The sequence below is a fragment of the Canis lupus genome, chromosome 1, assembly GCF_048164855.1.
Source record: "Canis lupus baileyi chromosome 1, mCanLup2.hap1, whole genome shotgun sequence".
In the NCBI taxonomy this organism is placed as follows: Eukaryota; Metazoa; Chordata; class Mammalia; order Carnivora; family Canidae; genus Canis; species Canis lupus.
Window position 1 is genome coordinate 104,849,625 of NC_132838.1, and position 17,080 is coordinate 104,866,704.

Genomic DNA, 17,080 nt, shown 5'->3' on the forward strand with positions numbered 1-17,080 from the left:
CAAATAAATAAATAAAATCTTGAAAAAGAAAAAGAAACAGAAGACACAGGAAAAGGTGTGACACCCAATGGTTCTTTAAGGAAGAGATATTTGCATTTGTGAGGAAAGGTCCTTTCCTAAGAGTATCTCCCTTTCCGTTGCAGGAAGAGGGAGAAGATGTAAATCTTGAGAAACTCTCATCAGTAAGAAGGCGTGGATTTAAATCTGGTAACCGCACAGCCTTGGTTGCGGTGCTTTGCCGGTCACCTCCCCAGATGTTTCCCGGAGTATCAAAATAGATCATCCCCGGTCGCCTGGGTGGCTCAGCAGTTGGGTGTCTGTCTGCCTTGGGTTCAGGACATGATCCCAGAGTCCCAGTATCGAGTCCCACATGGGGGTCCCTGCGAGAAGCCTGCTTCTCCCTCTGCCTGTCTCTGCCTCTCTGTGTCTCTCATGAAGAAGTAAATAAAATCTAAAAAAAAAAAAAAAAAAAAGTTCTTCCCCCTCTGATTCTGTCAATTGATGGTGGAAACAACAGCGTTGTTTTAAGTTAGTGCTCCAGGTGATTCTAAGTGAGGCCACAGTTAAGTAGAAAGGCTTCCTTTTAATTTCTGAGAATTGAGAGCAGGCTTCGCCGTAGGAGGGGTAATGGTCTCCACTACCCGAGTCAGGAGGGTTAGGGCCACAGCACACGGGGCCTAGGCTGTAGCTGAATCTGTGAGCATCTGGGGGAGGGGAGGGCCCTGGAAGCAGAGAAGGAAAAATCAGTTCCTGATTTCCAACTGGGAGTTCACAGCTTCTCAACAGCTCCACACCCAAAGGACTAGGAAGTTGGGCTTTTTGTGCATTTCAAAGTCCTGCCTGCAGGGGAGCAGTTTATAGGTGGAGAGACTTGGCTGCCTTTAAAGGTGTGTTCTCCTGATGCAGCTGGGACTCCTCCACGGAGATCTTGTGAGAGAGCTCGCTAGAGGCCGAGGTGGACGGAGCAGAGATGGCGGGGTCTCAGGTAAGCCTTGTGTCCCAGCTTAGAGGCCGCAGTGCCTTTTTGGCCCGAAATTCCCTGCATTTGGAGATTGCAAGTGTTGATTCCTCTAGCTCTGATATTTCTGCCTCGTGGTTTCACTTATTGTTAAAAACCTTTTCAAATCTAATACCCAAGGCTCGATCTTAGAACACTTCTCCCGCATCACCTTCTTTCCCTTCTCTCCAACGGGGCTTCCAATAAGCCACCAAAACTATTTATTTTTTTTTTTTTTTATTTTAAAATTTTTTTTTTAAAGATTTTATTTATTTATTCACGAGAGACGCAGAGAGAGAGAGGCAGAGACACAGGCAGAAGGAGAAACAGGCTCCACAGAGGGAGCCCGACGTGGGACTCGATCCCAGGTCTCCAGGATCAGGCTCTGGACCGAAGGTGGCGCCAAACCGCTGAGCCACCCGGGCTGCCCACTATTTATTTTTTATTTTTGAAGATCGTATGGGGGATGCCCGGGTGGTGCAGCGGCTTAGCGCCTGCCTTCGGCCCAGGGCTTGATCCTGGAGACCCGGGATCGAGCCCCGCATTGGGCTCTCTCCAGGGAGCCTGCTTCTCCCTCTGCCTGTGTCTCTGCCTCTCTCTCTGTCTGTCTCTCAGGAATAAATAAAATATTTAAAAAAAGAAAATAAAATTCTAATTCACATTGCACTTTGATAAGTACATTTGTACCCCACCAAAATTTTCCACCTAAGAAGTAAGCACAGCTATGGGTGCCTGGGTGGTGAAGTCGTTATACATCTGCCTTCAGCTCAGGTCATGATCTCAGGGTCTTGGGATCCAGCCCTACATTGGGTTCCCTGCTTAACAAGGAATCTGCTTCTCCTCTCCCAACCTGTTTGCACTCTCTCTCTCTCTCTCTCAAATAAATACATAAAATCTTGAAAAAAATAGATGCAATGTATAACGCATGATATAAATTACAGTACTCAGGAATTTGTTATGCCTCTGTTGACACAGTTATTTATTTATTTATTTATTTGTTTGTTTATTTATTTTTTTAAAGATTTTATCTATTTATTCATGAGAGACAGAGAGAGAGGCAGAGACACAGGCAGATGGAGACGCAGGCTCCATGCAGGGAGCCCCACGTGGGACTCAATCCCGGGACCCTGGGATCACGCCCTGGGCCAAAGGCAGATGCTCAACTGCCCAGCCACCCAGGTGTCCCAACACCTTTATTTTATAAATTATCTTGGATAAACATACAGTATTTATAATGGTTTTCTGAATCATATGCCATCCTCTTATGTCAAAGTTGGACAATTCATTAGAGCATATTACTGTGTTAAACATTATCTTAGTGCATAAGCAGGAAGCTGACCTAAGCCAGAACCAGTTCTAATATAACTTCGCTAAAAGGAGTTCACTCCTTGGGGAATCAGAGATAGAAACTACTCCAGGTAGAGTTGTCACACAAAGGAAACTTGACTGCAGCAAATACGGAGATCACAGAGAGTAACTTCCCAACAAGAGACTCCCAGAGCCAGAGGGAATGATTTCCTTTTATTTAGGGTTAGGGTAGATATTTAGAAATTGGAGCCTTGTCATCTTATGTAGAGCTAAGTATAAGGTGGCATATGAAGCTGAAGATAACAGTTCTATATGTACTTTGTTATATAAATATGAGGTTTGTGCTTCTCCTTGAGTGGAGATTTTAGTATTATAATGAGTTAAAAGGAACTGTTGGTCATTCCATGGGTCACTCCTTGGTCCAACTGCATAATTGTGAGTCAGGAGTTAAGCTAAAATTGGCCCGGGCCAACCTTTTTCACAGGGGAGTTCGCCTCTTTTGCTGGATAGTTTCTGTTTCCATCACAGGAGTCTATGCCTGAAGTAAAAGACTAAGGTAGAAAGAAGAGGCTAAGAAAAATATGGGACAAAGAGGGTACAAGCCCATAAGCAGTAAGGGTCAGATCATGGGATCTAGCTGGTGACATTTAACTCCCTCTTTCATCTTAGGTACGTTGTGAACTCTGCCGGCCTCTTGGTAACTGTGGTATTTATTGCAGGGACTGCTGACATTCAGGGATGTGGCCATAGAATTCTCTCAGGAGGAGTGGGGATGCCTGAACCACACTCAGCGGGAACTGTACAGGGATGTGATGTTAGAGAACTATGGAAACCTTCTCTTCTTGGGTGAGGATGACTCCTTCCAGGTTTCCCAGAGCACACTCTGGGTTTTCTTCCTTCCTTTGAAGACTGACTCTTAGAAGATTCCTCTGCATGACTGGAATTCAGATCCATGCAATAAGGGAAATAAATGGGGATTTGTAGATGTGGAGAAAAATCTTCATGTTTCCTTTTCAGCTCTAGCTTCCCCTTCCTTTTTTTAAAAAAATTTTTAAAAACATGTTATTTATTTATTTATAAAAGACAAGACAGAGAGAGGCAGAGACATAGGCAGAGAGAAGCAGGCTCCATGCCGGGAGCCCGATGTGGGACCTGATCCCGGGACTCCAGGATCATGCCCTGGGTGAAGGCAGGCACTCAACCCCTGAGCCACCAGGGGTTCCCCCCTAATTCTCCTTCCTTAAGGAGCATCATCATTTCTGTTGATGAATGTCAGTCCTAAACATTGACAGGCATCAAATGGTACTGCCGATATTTAAACTCCAGTTTTTATTTATTATTATTGTATCAAGTACTTGGAAGTAGAAGCCATGATTTGAATATTTGAAACTCCTTCTGCTTGTTCTTTTTTTTTTTAATATTTTATTTATTGATGAGAGACACACAGAGAGAGAGGCAGCAACACAGGCAGCGGGAGAATCAGGCTATATGCAGGGAGCCCGATGTGGGACTCCATCCCAGTTCTCCCGAAACTCACCCTGGGCTGAAGGTGGCACAAACCACTAAGTCACCCGGTGTGCCCTCCTACTGGTTCTAAAGGGGCTGTTGGTCAGTAGCATTTGGGAAGGTATTTTCTATAATTTTACACTGTCCTGTGGTCTCTACTGAGCATGATACTTGATTGAAAATCTCCAGCAATACCCATTTTCCTTTTTCCTAATAACCAGGCCTCATTGTGTCAAAGCCAGACCTGGTCTCCTTTTTGGAGCAAAAGAAGGAGCCTTGGAGTGTGAAGAGAAAGAAGAGAGTAACCATCCATCCAGGTAAGTGGAAATAAATGAGGCAGATGACAGAGGTGCGGTCCACATGTGAAGGGGGAAGAGAGACCTTAAACTGTGGTGGGAGTAGTTCTCCTTGAAAGGATACACTCTTGAGAAACCTAGTTTATATTTTTCTCCCTGTCACAGAGGGACATGTGCTATCCAACATTATCAAGCTCTTAGCTTCTCTAAGGATTCTCCTTCAGCTCCACTGATGGTCCATCACTTCCACAGGGAGGGCCAGGAGACTCCCCTGGGAGTGGGAGGGTCTCCATAATCTGAGAGGTTCTCCATTGCTGTGAGGGTCCTGGGGAAGTCTCCCTGTTTCTCAGGATCCATAGCCTTAGCCCTTTTTAAGTTCTGTTTTGCGTCGTGAGAAGCATGTCGGGGTAGTGGTGGGCATACTGGGGTTTGATGCAGAAATCCTGGGAACACTGGAGACAGGTACCACGTTTTCTGGCTTATGCATTCCAATGTTATGGAGGCTTTAATCTTGGTTGTACAAAATTGACACTCAGTAATTTCATCAGATAACAAAGCACCTCCCTAAAATAAGAAAATCTAATCCTGGGATCCCTGGGTAGCACAGCGGTTTGGTGCCTGCCTTTGGCCCGGGGCTCAATCCTGGAGACCCCAGGATCTAATCCCATGTCGGGCTCCCTGCATGGGCCCACTTCTCCCTCTGCCTGTGTCTCTGCCTCTCTGTCTCTCTCTGTGTGACTATCATGAATAAATAAATAAAATCTTTAAAAAATATATCAAAAAAAAGAAAATCTAATCCTTTATTTCACTTTGGAAGTTAATTTTTTCTTTGTATGAACTGACAATAGGATATAACAGTGTGTTCCATTCCTCAGTGGTGAAATAATGTAATGTATCTGTTTGTATCCTAGAATTCCTACCTAAATTAATGCCATGGGGGAGCTAGAACATTTAGACCTTAGAACTTGAAGCCTATAATAAATTCTCAATTTTTACCTTCTTTCTTAATACTTGCATCATTGTATGAATTTGTCTTGTATGACAGGAATTTCTTTTTATTTTGTCAAGTGTGTTTTCACTTTCTTATTAGTTATATATGAGATTCATCTGTTATTTATTAGATCAAAAGTTCTGATATGACATGGGCATGTGAGGTAGAGGGATGTCTGGGTGGCCTGTCAGTTGGTCCCAAGTCATGATCCTGGAGTCCTGGGGCTCAGCCCCCGCCATTGGGCTCCCTGCTCAGTAGGGAGTCTGCTTCTTCCTGTGCCCTTCCCCTGCTGTGCTCTCTCTCTCTCTCCTTCTCTCTCAAATACATGGATAAAGTCTTAAAAAAAAAAAGCAGTGAGGTATAATTCCTGTATTTTAAAGAAAGCTTTTGTTCATAAATGTAATTTTACTTCAGTGAAAATTAGTCATTGGGTTTTTCTTCTACTTGCCTTGGAATATATTTGAATTTAATCCCAAATATGTATTTTATGTATAGTGGCCTTTAGCATATTTTGCAACTTGCGTGGTATTTATTTAGAAATGTGATGTCGTTTATTTCCTTGGTTCTAAGGAGTGGGTTGTAGCCTTAAATTCTCTGTTCAAGGAAGGATATATTAATAAAATAATACATTTGTATAATGCCTTTTTAAGTGGTTGTTCATATGATTTTCACTTACAGCTTTTAATTATTTATTTTATTTTATTTTATTTATTTTATTTTTATTTTTTTTAAAGATTTTATTTATTTATTCATGATAGTCACAGAGAGAGAGAGAGAGAGAGAGAGGCAGAGACATAGGCAGAGGGAGAAGCAGGCTCCATGCAGGGAGCCCGACGCGGGATTCGATCCTGGATCTCCAGGATCGCGCCCTGAGCCAAAGGCAGGCGCTAAACCACTGTGCCACCCAGGGATCCCTAATGATTGATTTTAATGAATATTCTTTATAATACTGTGGTCAGTGAAAACCAGCCAATAATTCATGCTTGTTTTTTATGATACATAGAGTTTAAAATTAGTTTTATAGAAAGTTTCCTTCAGAATAATGCATTTGTTTTGTTTTGTTTTGAAAGATTTTATTTATTTATTTATTTATTCATTCATTCATTCATTCATTCATTCATGAGAGATGGAGAGAGAGGCAGAGACACAGGCAGAGGGAGAAGCAGGCTCCATGCAGGGAGCCCGATGTGGGACTCATTCAATTCTGGGACTCCAGGATCATGCCCTTGCCTGAAGGCAGTCGCTAAACCGTTGAGCCACCCAGTAATCCCGTATTTTTAATGCATCTATTTTAATGTCGCTTTTCTAGGGTTAAATTTTTTCTTATTCTGGCTTTGTAATTCCATAACAATGTGCTTCCTTTGTCTCGAACTTTCCACTACATTAGTTAGTTGTGGTTTTGGTTTTACTTGTGTATTTAGTTACACCATGACCATTTTCTTTTTCTTTTAATTTTTCCATAAGATTTTTAATCTATTCTTTTGAGAGAGACAGAAAGAACAAATGAGAGCATAGCACAGGGGAGGACCAGAGGGAAAGAGAGAAGCAGAGTTCGCACTGAGCAGGGAACCTGACCTGGGCTCAATCCCAGGACCCTGGGATCAGGATGTGAGCTGAAAGCAGACACAGAACCGACTGAGCTATCCAGGTGCCCCAAGGATGACAGTTTTCAAGTACAGAGTTCAGAGACCATCTGAAGGATCACGTCCATGATCTGACCTGAAATTAAGAGTCCGATGCCTAACGTGATTCCTTCCTCTGCTTCAGCTCTGTAGTCTCTTTCTTGTTTGAACAAACACTCACCCTTTGTCTGAGCAGCCACCACAATGCATCCAGAGGGTGCTGTCGTTCCCTCTGCCTCCATGTCATGCGTGACAGAAACAAGTCCCTCAGGCAGCAGCCAAGAATCCAGATCCCTGAACCTACAGGTCACTCGTTTCTTTCTCTCCTGAGGAGAGGTACGAGTTTTTTCACAGGGTGGCCTTCAAGTGTCAGGGAGGGTGAGCTGCTGTTGTGGGCAAGTGTCACAAATTTTCTTAGTGTCTTTGATGTGGCTCTTCTTCATCTCTTGACAATCTCTTTTTCAAAGTGTCTACTGGGTTATTGTGCCCATTTTTTCTGTTTTGGTATTTTTTTTCTTCAGGCTTTATAGATCTATATATATATTATGAGAATGGGTCCTTTTTTCCTTCTCCCACTCTATTTCTGTCTATTGAGCTTATGATGCAGAGAAGTTCTTAATGTAATCCAATTTGTCATTTCAAACTTTGTGGTTGGTGGTTTTTACCATTTTTAGAAATTTTCTCATATACTAAGACCACAGAGATAGAATCCTTTGTTTTTCTGAAAGCGTCGTAATGATCTATATAATATCAATCAGAGATGTATTCAGAGTCATTGCTCTCTGTGTAGTGACTGAGGTTTTCAATTTTTTCTTTTTTTCTCAACAAGGCTAACAAATTGAAGTATATTCTGAAAGTGTCATATTATGGTTTCTTTTCATTTGCTTTCATTAGTCATTTCGGGCAGCCCCGGTGACGCAGCGGTTTAGCGCCGTCTGCAGCCTGGGGTTTGAACCTGGAGACCCTGGATCGAGTCCCACCTCGGGCTCCCTGCTGGAGCCTGCTTCTCCCTCTGCCTGTGTCTCTGCCTCTCTCTCTCTGTGTCTCTCATGAATAAAAAAATAAAATCTTAAAAAAAAAAAAAAGGTTGTGATATCTTATCAAAATGATACATTTGCTTTATGGACTATTGTTGTTATTCCTTGGTACCATGTAGTGAGCTTGTGATCTGGACCAGCAATTCCATGATTTTCCTCCACTCCAGGCACAAGCAGTAGGTCAGCTGTATTCACAATAAGATCAACATTTCCCCCCAATCTTCACCTCATTTCAGAGCCACCCAAAGAACTTTTGTCCTTGTGATCACCTGTTTCATTTACCTGGTCTCGTCATGTCTATATTGTTCCTTTTTTCTTTTAATTTAATGTTTTTATTTTTTAAATATTTTATTTATTTATTCATGACAGACACACACAGAGGGAGAGAGAGAGGCAGAGAAAGAGGCAGAGGGAGAAGCAGGCTCCATGCAGGTAGCCCGACATGGGACTTGATCCCGTGTCTCCAGGATCCAGCCCTCGGCTGTAGGCAGCGCTAAACCGCTGAGACCCCCGGGCTGCCCTGTTCTTTTTTTTTTTTTTCTTTTTTTTAAGATTTAATATATTTATTTGACAGAGAGCACAAGCAAGAGGACCAGCAGAGGGACAGTTAGAAGCCGGCTCTCCACCAAGCAGGGAGTCTGACATGGGGCTCAATCCCAGAACACTGGGATCATGACCTCAGCTAAGACTTAACCGACTGAGCCATCCAAGCGCCCTTATGTTGTTCTTTATGATAATTCTTGTTGATGGGTGGTGAACATCTCTGCCCTAAATCCTATGTGTTTCCCGATTCTCAGCCATTTTCTTTTTTTTTAACTTTTTTTTTTTTTAATTTTTATTTATTTATGATAGTAACAGAGAGAGAGAGAGAGAGAGGCAGAGACACAGGCAGAGGGAGAAGCAGGCTCCATGCACCGGGAGCCCGACGTGGGATTCGATCCCGGGTCTCCAGGATCGCGCCCTGGGCCAAAGGCAGGCGCCAAACCGCTGCACCACCCAGGGATCCCTCTCAGCTATTTTCTTGTAATGAGGCATGATTCCACTGTTTCCAGGACCTGCTCTGCCTGGGTTAGAAGTACAATTTTGTCATCAAATACATGTAAATTAATATGCTTCTGCACAATTTAGGTGTTTCTTCACACATCTCCCTTGCAAGTTCACTACAGAAGTTTAAGGTAGACCTTCATGAGTACTGGGATTTGTTTATGTGGTTGAATGCAAGCCCCACGGGAACAGGGCAAAAGTGAATGTTATAAGTCACGCAATTCTTCTGCTTTGTATCCTGCCAGTGATAGCCTTGAAAAATATTTCCTGATGTAAACTGCTTTTTTCAAGTTTTAAAGACTTTATTTATTTTACAGAGAGGGTGTATGTGGATGGGGTGGGAGGGAGAGGGAGAGAATCTCAAGTAGACTTCATGCTGAGCATCAGTCCAGAGTCTGTTGAGGAACCTGAACCCACAACCCCTGAGATCATGACATGAGCCAAAATCAAGAGTCAGACACTGAACTGACTGAGCCACGCAGGCAACCCACATTGAATAGATTTTATCCCAGATCCTGTGTCCGGCTAATGAGTGTTTGATGAGGTGGTGCACATCTGGGAAAATTAGTCAGGAGACATGCTAGGGTCAGACTGAGTAGTGGATATTGTTGGGAAACGATTCTGTGGGTTCAAGTTACTCTGTATGTTAAGGATAGAGACACTGAAAGTGTTTATCCTTAATTTGCTTTCCGCTGCTGTGCGAATATTAAAATGATTTGAAATATAGTGACAATATCTTAACCCTTAGGTGGAGGACAGATTTGTTAACTGTAGAGGAAAACGGATATCGTCTTCTATGGCAAAGGTTCAGGAAGATATGCTCTCTGCTCCTTCAAGATATTGGGGTTCTCTGTGCTCAGCGTCTCATAGATGTGACACAAACCCACTGCATATGCAGCATCTATATGTGTGAAATGGGGATTTGGAGCCGGCAAGTGAAATTAGCGTGATCAAGAAATTTCTTCTGTTTCATGTGTTATGAACCCTAAGATCCTTGGACTTGAATCTCAGAGTCCTCTGTCTTCTGCTAGCATTGGAAAATTGTTATAGGCAAGCTTGTTCCACTATAGAATATGTGGAACATGGAATTTTTATACTTCTTGGGATTATCCATGGGTTTATTTAAAAATGAAGTTGATGGGCACCTGGGTGGCTCTGTCACTGAGCCTCTGCCTTGGGCTCAGGTTGTGATCCCAGGTTCTGGGATCGATCTCCTGCAGGGAGCCTGCTTCTCCCTCAGCTTTTCTCTCTGCCTCTCTCTGTGTGTCTCTCATGAATAAATAAACAAAATCTTAAAAAATAAAAACATGAAATTAATATTTATGCATCTGTTTCTCCTTTTTATTTATATGTTCACTCTGCACCTATAAGTGAAATCATGTGTTATTTGCTTTTATTTGCCTGACTTATCAGCACAGTACTTTCTAGGTATTCAGTGTCCAGCACAATACTTCCTAGGTCTATTTTCATTGTCATCAATGGCAAGAAACCACAAAAAAGGCAGAAACAGACCCACTCCAAAAACAAAACAGAACTGCTGCTTTCTGGAGTGGAATGGAGAGGGATGATGGGCCAACTGGGTAAAGGGGAATGGAAGGTGTATAGGCTTTCAGTTATAGAATCGATAAATTATGAGGCTGAAGGATATAGCAGAGGGGATATGGTCAGTGGTATTGTGATCTGGTTCTATGGTGCTAGGTACTGGCTACACTTGCATGGAAAAACATTTAAGTTGCATATGGATGTCAAAAGAAAGAGTAGCAACACCTATATCAAAAACTAGACTATTTTGTTCTTGTATGGTGTTTATCCTGCTTTGGTACCAGGGTAATGCTAGGCCTCATAGGATGATGTTGAATATGTTCTGTCCATTCCACTATTTGTAAGATTTTGATGACGATATTCATTAGTTATTTTTATTATTTTAATGTTCGGTAGAACTGACCAGCTAAGGTATGTGGTCCTGGGCTTTTCTGTGCCTGGAATTGTTTTTATTCTACATTCAACTTTCATTCTTGTTATTGGTCTGTGAAGATCTACTTGTTGGGTTTAAAATTTATTTTTCAATCTTGGTAGTTTTATATATATAGGGGAATTATCTGGGAGTTTTCTAAGTTATCTGATTTGTTAGTATATAATTGTTCATGGCAATCTGTTATCACAGTATGTATTTCTGTAGTTATCTGTTGTGTTTTCTGTCCCATTTCTTGTTTTAATTTTTGAGGCTGCTCTCCTTTTTTCTTAGCTAATGTAGTTAAAATTTTGATTATTTTTTGGAAAATCTGGGCATTGATGTCAATGTTAAGTTACTGTTTATTATGGTCCCTACCTCTAATTTTTCTTTGTTAGTTTCTTTCTCTACTTGATCACAGGTAAGTTTCTTCTTTTTCTAGTTCCTTGTCTTGTAACGTTCAGAAGAAAAGTTGGGGGTGTCTAGGTGGCTCACTCGGTTTCGCATCTGACTCTTAATCTCAGCTTAGGTCTCGATCTCAGGGTCTTGGGTTCAGGACGCAGTTAGCCAGTTAGGCTTCATGTTAGGTATGGAACCTACTATAATAAATAAATGAATAAATAAAAAAAAGAAAAAAGTTGAAACTGCAACTTAATTCAGGCATTTATAGTATTAAAATAATTGAAAATGGAGTGTGTCATAGAAAAAATTACAGGAAATAATACCAGTGATAGCCAACAAAACAACAAAAAAATAAGGATTCTTTAGGGTTTTTTAAGGATATCTTCGTAAAGAGATAAACTTGCATTTTCTTTTCCCATTTGGATTCATTTATGTTTTTTTTTTTCCCCCATTCAGACTAGAATATCCGGTACTGTGTTGAATAGAAGTGAAATCCCTTTGTTATGATCATACAGAAGAAGCTTACAGTTTTTTTTACTATTGAATATATTTCAGGTTTTCATAGCTATGTGGCCTTTATTAAGTTGAGGTGTTTTGCTTCTTTTGCTACTTTATTGGGTGTTTTTAATAATGAAACATTATCCAGTATGCTCTTATTCTTGTTCTACAGCAATATGATTGCCATTTTTGATCTTCATTCTGTTAATGTGGAGCCTTTAACTTATAGTTTTCCATCTGTTGAAACACCCTTGAATTCCAGGAAGAATTGCCTTTAATTGTGTTGTAAAACGTGCTTTTGATTCAGTGTGCTAGTTTGCTTTTTTTATTGTGGACTTTGTATAACTGCGCCTCACAGGTAGTAATTGTAATCTTCTTTACTTGTACAGTCTTCCTTTGCCTTTGACAACTTGGTAACACAGGAGTCACAGAGACTATTTTGATAATTTCCCTTCTCTTCAATCCCTGAAAATGTTGGAAGAGATTTGAAATACTTTTCCATGGGACTCCTGGGTGGCTCAGCGCTTGCGCGTCTGCCTTCAGCTCAGGGCGTGATCCCAGAGTCTCTGGATTGAGTCCCACATCAGGCTTTGTGCATGGAGCCTGCTTCTCCCTCTGCCTGTGTCTCTGCCTCTCTCTCTGTGTGTCTCTCATGAATAAATGAATAAAATATTTAAAGAAAAAAAAGTACTTTTACATTAAATCTCTGAATTATCCAGTGAATTCATTTGGAATAAGACTTTTCTTTGTTGGGACGTTTTAAATTATTTTTTCCATCTACTTAGTAGTTGTAGATCAATTGTGACATTTTAAATATATCTTCAGGAAATATTTATTGGAATCCTGAAATCTAGGGAGCTTACATCTTTTTTGAAATTTATACACATTTTTGGTATCTCTTTCTTGGCATATAGTTATCCATTGTCACTTCTTATTATTTGTGTTTTTATGGTATCAGTTAATACTGTCTGCTGTCACTTCACTTCTGATTTTAATTGACCTTTTTTTTCATTCTTACTTGATTTTGTTAAAAGTCTGTCAATTTTGTTGATCTTTCCTGAAAACCAACTCTTCCTGTTGTTGTCCATGCAGAGAGCCAGATGTGGGACTCGATACCAAGTCCAGGACCACACCCTGGGCTGAAGGCAGCGCCAAACCACTGAGCCATGCATGATGCCCGATATTTTCCTATTTTTGCTGTTTCCTCTTTTGTTCTTTTCTGTTTATGTTAAAATTTCCACCCTTTTGCAAACTTTGGACTCGCGGGACTTTCCTAATTTTTTGTGATATAAGAAAGTAATTTGTACTATAGCATGACAGTACTACAGTGCTACTACTATAGCTGTAGTACTACAGCTATCTATGAGGCTATGTGGTCAGTACATTCTGTGTTAGTTTATGTGTCCATTGAGGAACAAAATCCTGATGATTCCTTCCGAGCCATCTTGCTGATGTTCTCTGACTGATTTTCAGGTTAACTATTAGTGATTGTCAGCATATTCATCTGGGAGTAGTAAGTGGAATAATTTTACATTTCTCTTTCTTGATTTCTTTCAGCCATATCTTCTCGTGACACCCAGAGCTTGCTGTCAAAGCCAAGCATCGAAGCTTCTTTCCAAAGAGTGTCAATGGGTAGATTAAAAAATAATGCCGTTGAGAATTTACACTTCATGACAGACTGGGACAATGATGGAGAGAGTGAATGGCATCAAAGACATCATGAAGGACACAACCATACTGAGATATCTGCGCATAATAAGAATCTCCCTGCCCAAAATGGTGAAGGATATAGAACATTTTCAGTAACCTCCCTTTTTAAGTCTGCTACTTCCACAAAGCAGTGCGTTTCTGAAAACAAAAGCTCAAATCATATATTCAAACTTACATATTTAGGGAAAGCCGACAGTTTGGAAAATCTGCGAAGTTACCTAGTCCATGCTGAAAATAATTATTTGAACCCTTGTGAAAAAAGAATTGGATTGACTATTCAGTCAAATATTTCTAAAAATCAGAGATTTAAAAATGAAGAACAAAGTGCTAAACAGGATCCATTTGAGAGGTGTTTCACTAAGGAGTCGATCCTACAAAATTACCAGAGCCTGTTCAATGGAGACAGAGTTGCTCAGTGCAGTGAATCTGAGAAAACATTTAACCAGGGCTCCAATGTTAGTCCATGTGTGTGGACTCAGTTTCTAGGGAACCATCATGAGGGTAGTAAGTGTGGGGAAATCTTTTATCAAAAGTCTAACCTTAGTACACATAATAGTATGAATACAGGAGAGAATTCTAAAAATGAATGTGAGAATGATCTTAACCAGTCCTCCAATGTTGATGATCAACAGAGAATTCATGTGGGAAGAAACCCATTCAGGTGTAATCAACCTGGGAACATGTTTTGTCAAGGACCAAGGCTAAGTATACATAACACAGTCCATAGTGGTGAGAAAAGTGACATTTGTAAGGAATGTGGCAAAGATTTTGACTTGGACTCAGTACTACCTCAACGTCACGGAATGCGTACTGGAAAGGAACCATACAAATGTGAAGAATGTGGTAAAACATTTAAGGTCTGCTCATCCCTAAATATACATAGGCGAATCCATACTGGAGAGAAACCTTACAAATGTGAAGAATGTGGCAAGGCCTTTATTCAGCGCTCAAACCTTATTATTCATCACAGAATTCATACTGGAGAGAAACCTTACAAATGTAAAGAATGTGGAAAGGCCTTTAAGACTCATTCAGGTCTTACTCAACATCACAGAGTTCATACTGCAGAGAAACCTTATAAATGTAAAGAATGTGGCAAGGCTTTTAAACATAACTCAAGCCTTACTCAGCATCACAGAATTCATACTGGAGAGAAACCTTACAAATGTAAAGAATGTGGCAAAGCCTTTAAGCAGCCTTCACACCTCTCTAAACATCACAGAATTCATATTACAGGAGAACGTTACAAATGTGAAGAATGTGGCAGGGCCTTTACACAGCACTCACGCCTTACTCAACATCACAGCATTCATACTGATGAGAAACCTCACAAATGTAAGGAATGTGGCAAGGCCTTTCATAAGCATTCATATCTTACTCAACATCACAGAATTCATACTGGTGAGAAACCTCACAAATGTAAGGAATGTGGCAAGGCCTTTCATAAGCATTCACATCTTACTCAACATCACAGAATTCACACTGGAGAGAAACCTTACAAATGTAAAGAATGTGGCAAGGCCTTTAACCAACATTCAAGCCTTTCTAGCCATCACAGAATTCATACTGAAGAGAAACCTTACAAATGTAAAGAATGTGGCAAGGCTTTTAAACATGTCTCTACCCTTACTCACCATTACAGAATTCATACTGGAGAGAAACCTCACAAATGTAAGGAATGTGGCAAGGCCTTTCATAAGCATTCATATCTTACTGAACATCACAGAATTCACACTGGAGAGAAACCTTACAAATGTAAAGAATGTGGCAAGGCCTTTAACCAGCACTCACACCTTATTAGTCATCATAGAATTCACACTGGAGAGAAACCTTACAAATGTAAAGAATGTGGCAAGGCCTTTATCCAGCAGTCACACCTTAATACTCATCATAGAATTCATACTAGAGAGAAACTTTAACAATGTAAAGAATGTGGTGAGGCCTTTAATCGCCTTTCAACCTTTACTCATTATCAAAGAAGTCATACTAGAGCAAAGCTTCAAAGTTTTAGGATTGTGAGAAAAAAAAATTTTTAAGTTCTTTTAAGCAACAAGAAACTAGACTTGAACGGAAAATGATCAAGATTCTTTTCTTTTACAGTAATTTATCCCTTCTTTAAGACAGATTGCCCTACATCTAAAACTGTATACAACAAAATTATATAAGTATTCCTTGATTTTACAATGATATGTGAAAAACTTAAAAATTATCCAATCTAACAAGGTATGCAATGTTCTTTTATAGTTGTTGTCAAACTGTAAGAGCAAAGTAACTCATGGAATGTAAAGGTAAGAGCTGAATAATCGCAGCATTAATGGAAAAGAGTACTTTCCCAGAACCACTTTTCCCCTCATCCAATCTCCTATTGATGTTGATCAAACTGTACCATTGGCCATTTAGTTTTTTAGTTTTTTTTTTTTTTTTTTTAGTTTTTTAAGCCATATGCTTGTGCAGAGACACAGTTATCTTATGTCCAATAAAGGAATGGGGAAATAAAAAATGAAAGAACAGAGGAAAACCTTTCTTGTTCTGGAGGAGCAGAGTTGTAAAGTAACAGGTTCCCTTTCTAGTAGACACCTTTCTGGTGCTGGAACCCATCAGTTGTATCTTTCTCCTCCGTTTTCCAGCTGTGCAGGTGTGTCTTTTTCCTTTATTGGATGCACATCAAATCTTGTGACCTATTGCATTGACAAACCTTACTGTTCACAATAGTTTTTCATTAGTTTATTAAATGCGGTATATACTTCTTCATCTTTAACTGTACTACAAAGCAATCCTGCCCCATCACCTTTGAATTATTATGATCATTGTTCTCAGTCTTGATTCCTTCATTGGGTATTTCTTCGGCCATTGAGAGTGGCAGCATCTCCTCAGCTGCCTCTTCTCAGAACTATCGGGTCCCCAACGACAGTACACAAATAGCAGAAGTGGCAGAAGAAGCAACTATGAGAGGATTTGTAAGTATTGCTCTACTCTTACTCCACATTGGGTAATTCATAACAGAGAGTAATGAAATATGTGTAAAGAATGTGGGAAGGCCTTTCAACAATGGCAAACCATGATTCCTGATCAGAAAATGTATAGCGGAGAGGATTTTACAAATACCACAGAATTGGCAAGCACACTAACCAGTACTCAAGCCTTAAAATCTGAGGAAAATCATTACAACATCATTACATCCAGATAAACCTCTAGATAGAACTCTGGACTTACTCAACATCATAGCTATCATACAGGATAGAAACCATAAAGTGTAAAAGTTGCAGTTCCTTTAACTGGAATTCACTCCTGAATCAATATCCCAAAATGCAGGATCCCTGGGTGGCGCAGCGGTTTGGCACCTGCCTGTGGCCCAGGGCGCGATCCTGGAAACCCGGGATTGAATCCCACGTTGGTCTTCCGGTGCATGGAGCCTGCTTCTCCCTCTGCCTATGTCTGCCTCTCTCTCTCTCTCTGTGTGACTACCATAAAAAAAATTAAAAAAAAAAATCCCAAAATGTGTACTAGATTCAAAACCTACAAACAGATGAATGAGGAAAGACCTTGTTTTTATATATAGACTTTATAAAACATCAGAGATTATAGAAAGGAAAGTAAGTTGAAAGACATAAATTTTTAGAAATGTACTTATTGAACATCAAATGTCAATAAATGTCACAAATCAATAGAGAGCACTATATAAGTTACCCTTTTTAGACAGTACTCTACATCAAATACT

General features: G+C 40.3%; 1 protein-coding gene across 1 annotated transcript; it reads left to right on the forward strand.

Moving 5' to 3' along the window:
* Window positions 1-624: 624 nt before the first annotated feature.
* On the forward strand, window positions 625-16,745 carry LOC140600307 (uncharacterized). Its single transcript, XM_072768487.1, is given in 5 exon segments — window positions 625-985; window positions 3,025-3,151; window positions 4,033-4,128; window positions 13,210-15,272; window positions 15,274-16,745. Coding segments are annotated over 5 exon segments (2,409 nt in total). The 5' UTR covers window positions 625-970; the 3' UTR covers window positions 15,382-16,745.
* The last annotated feature ends 335 nt before the right edge of the window (window positions 16,746-17,080 follow it).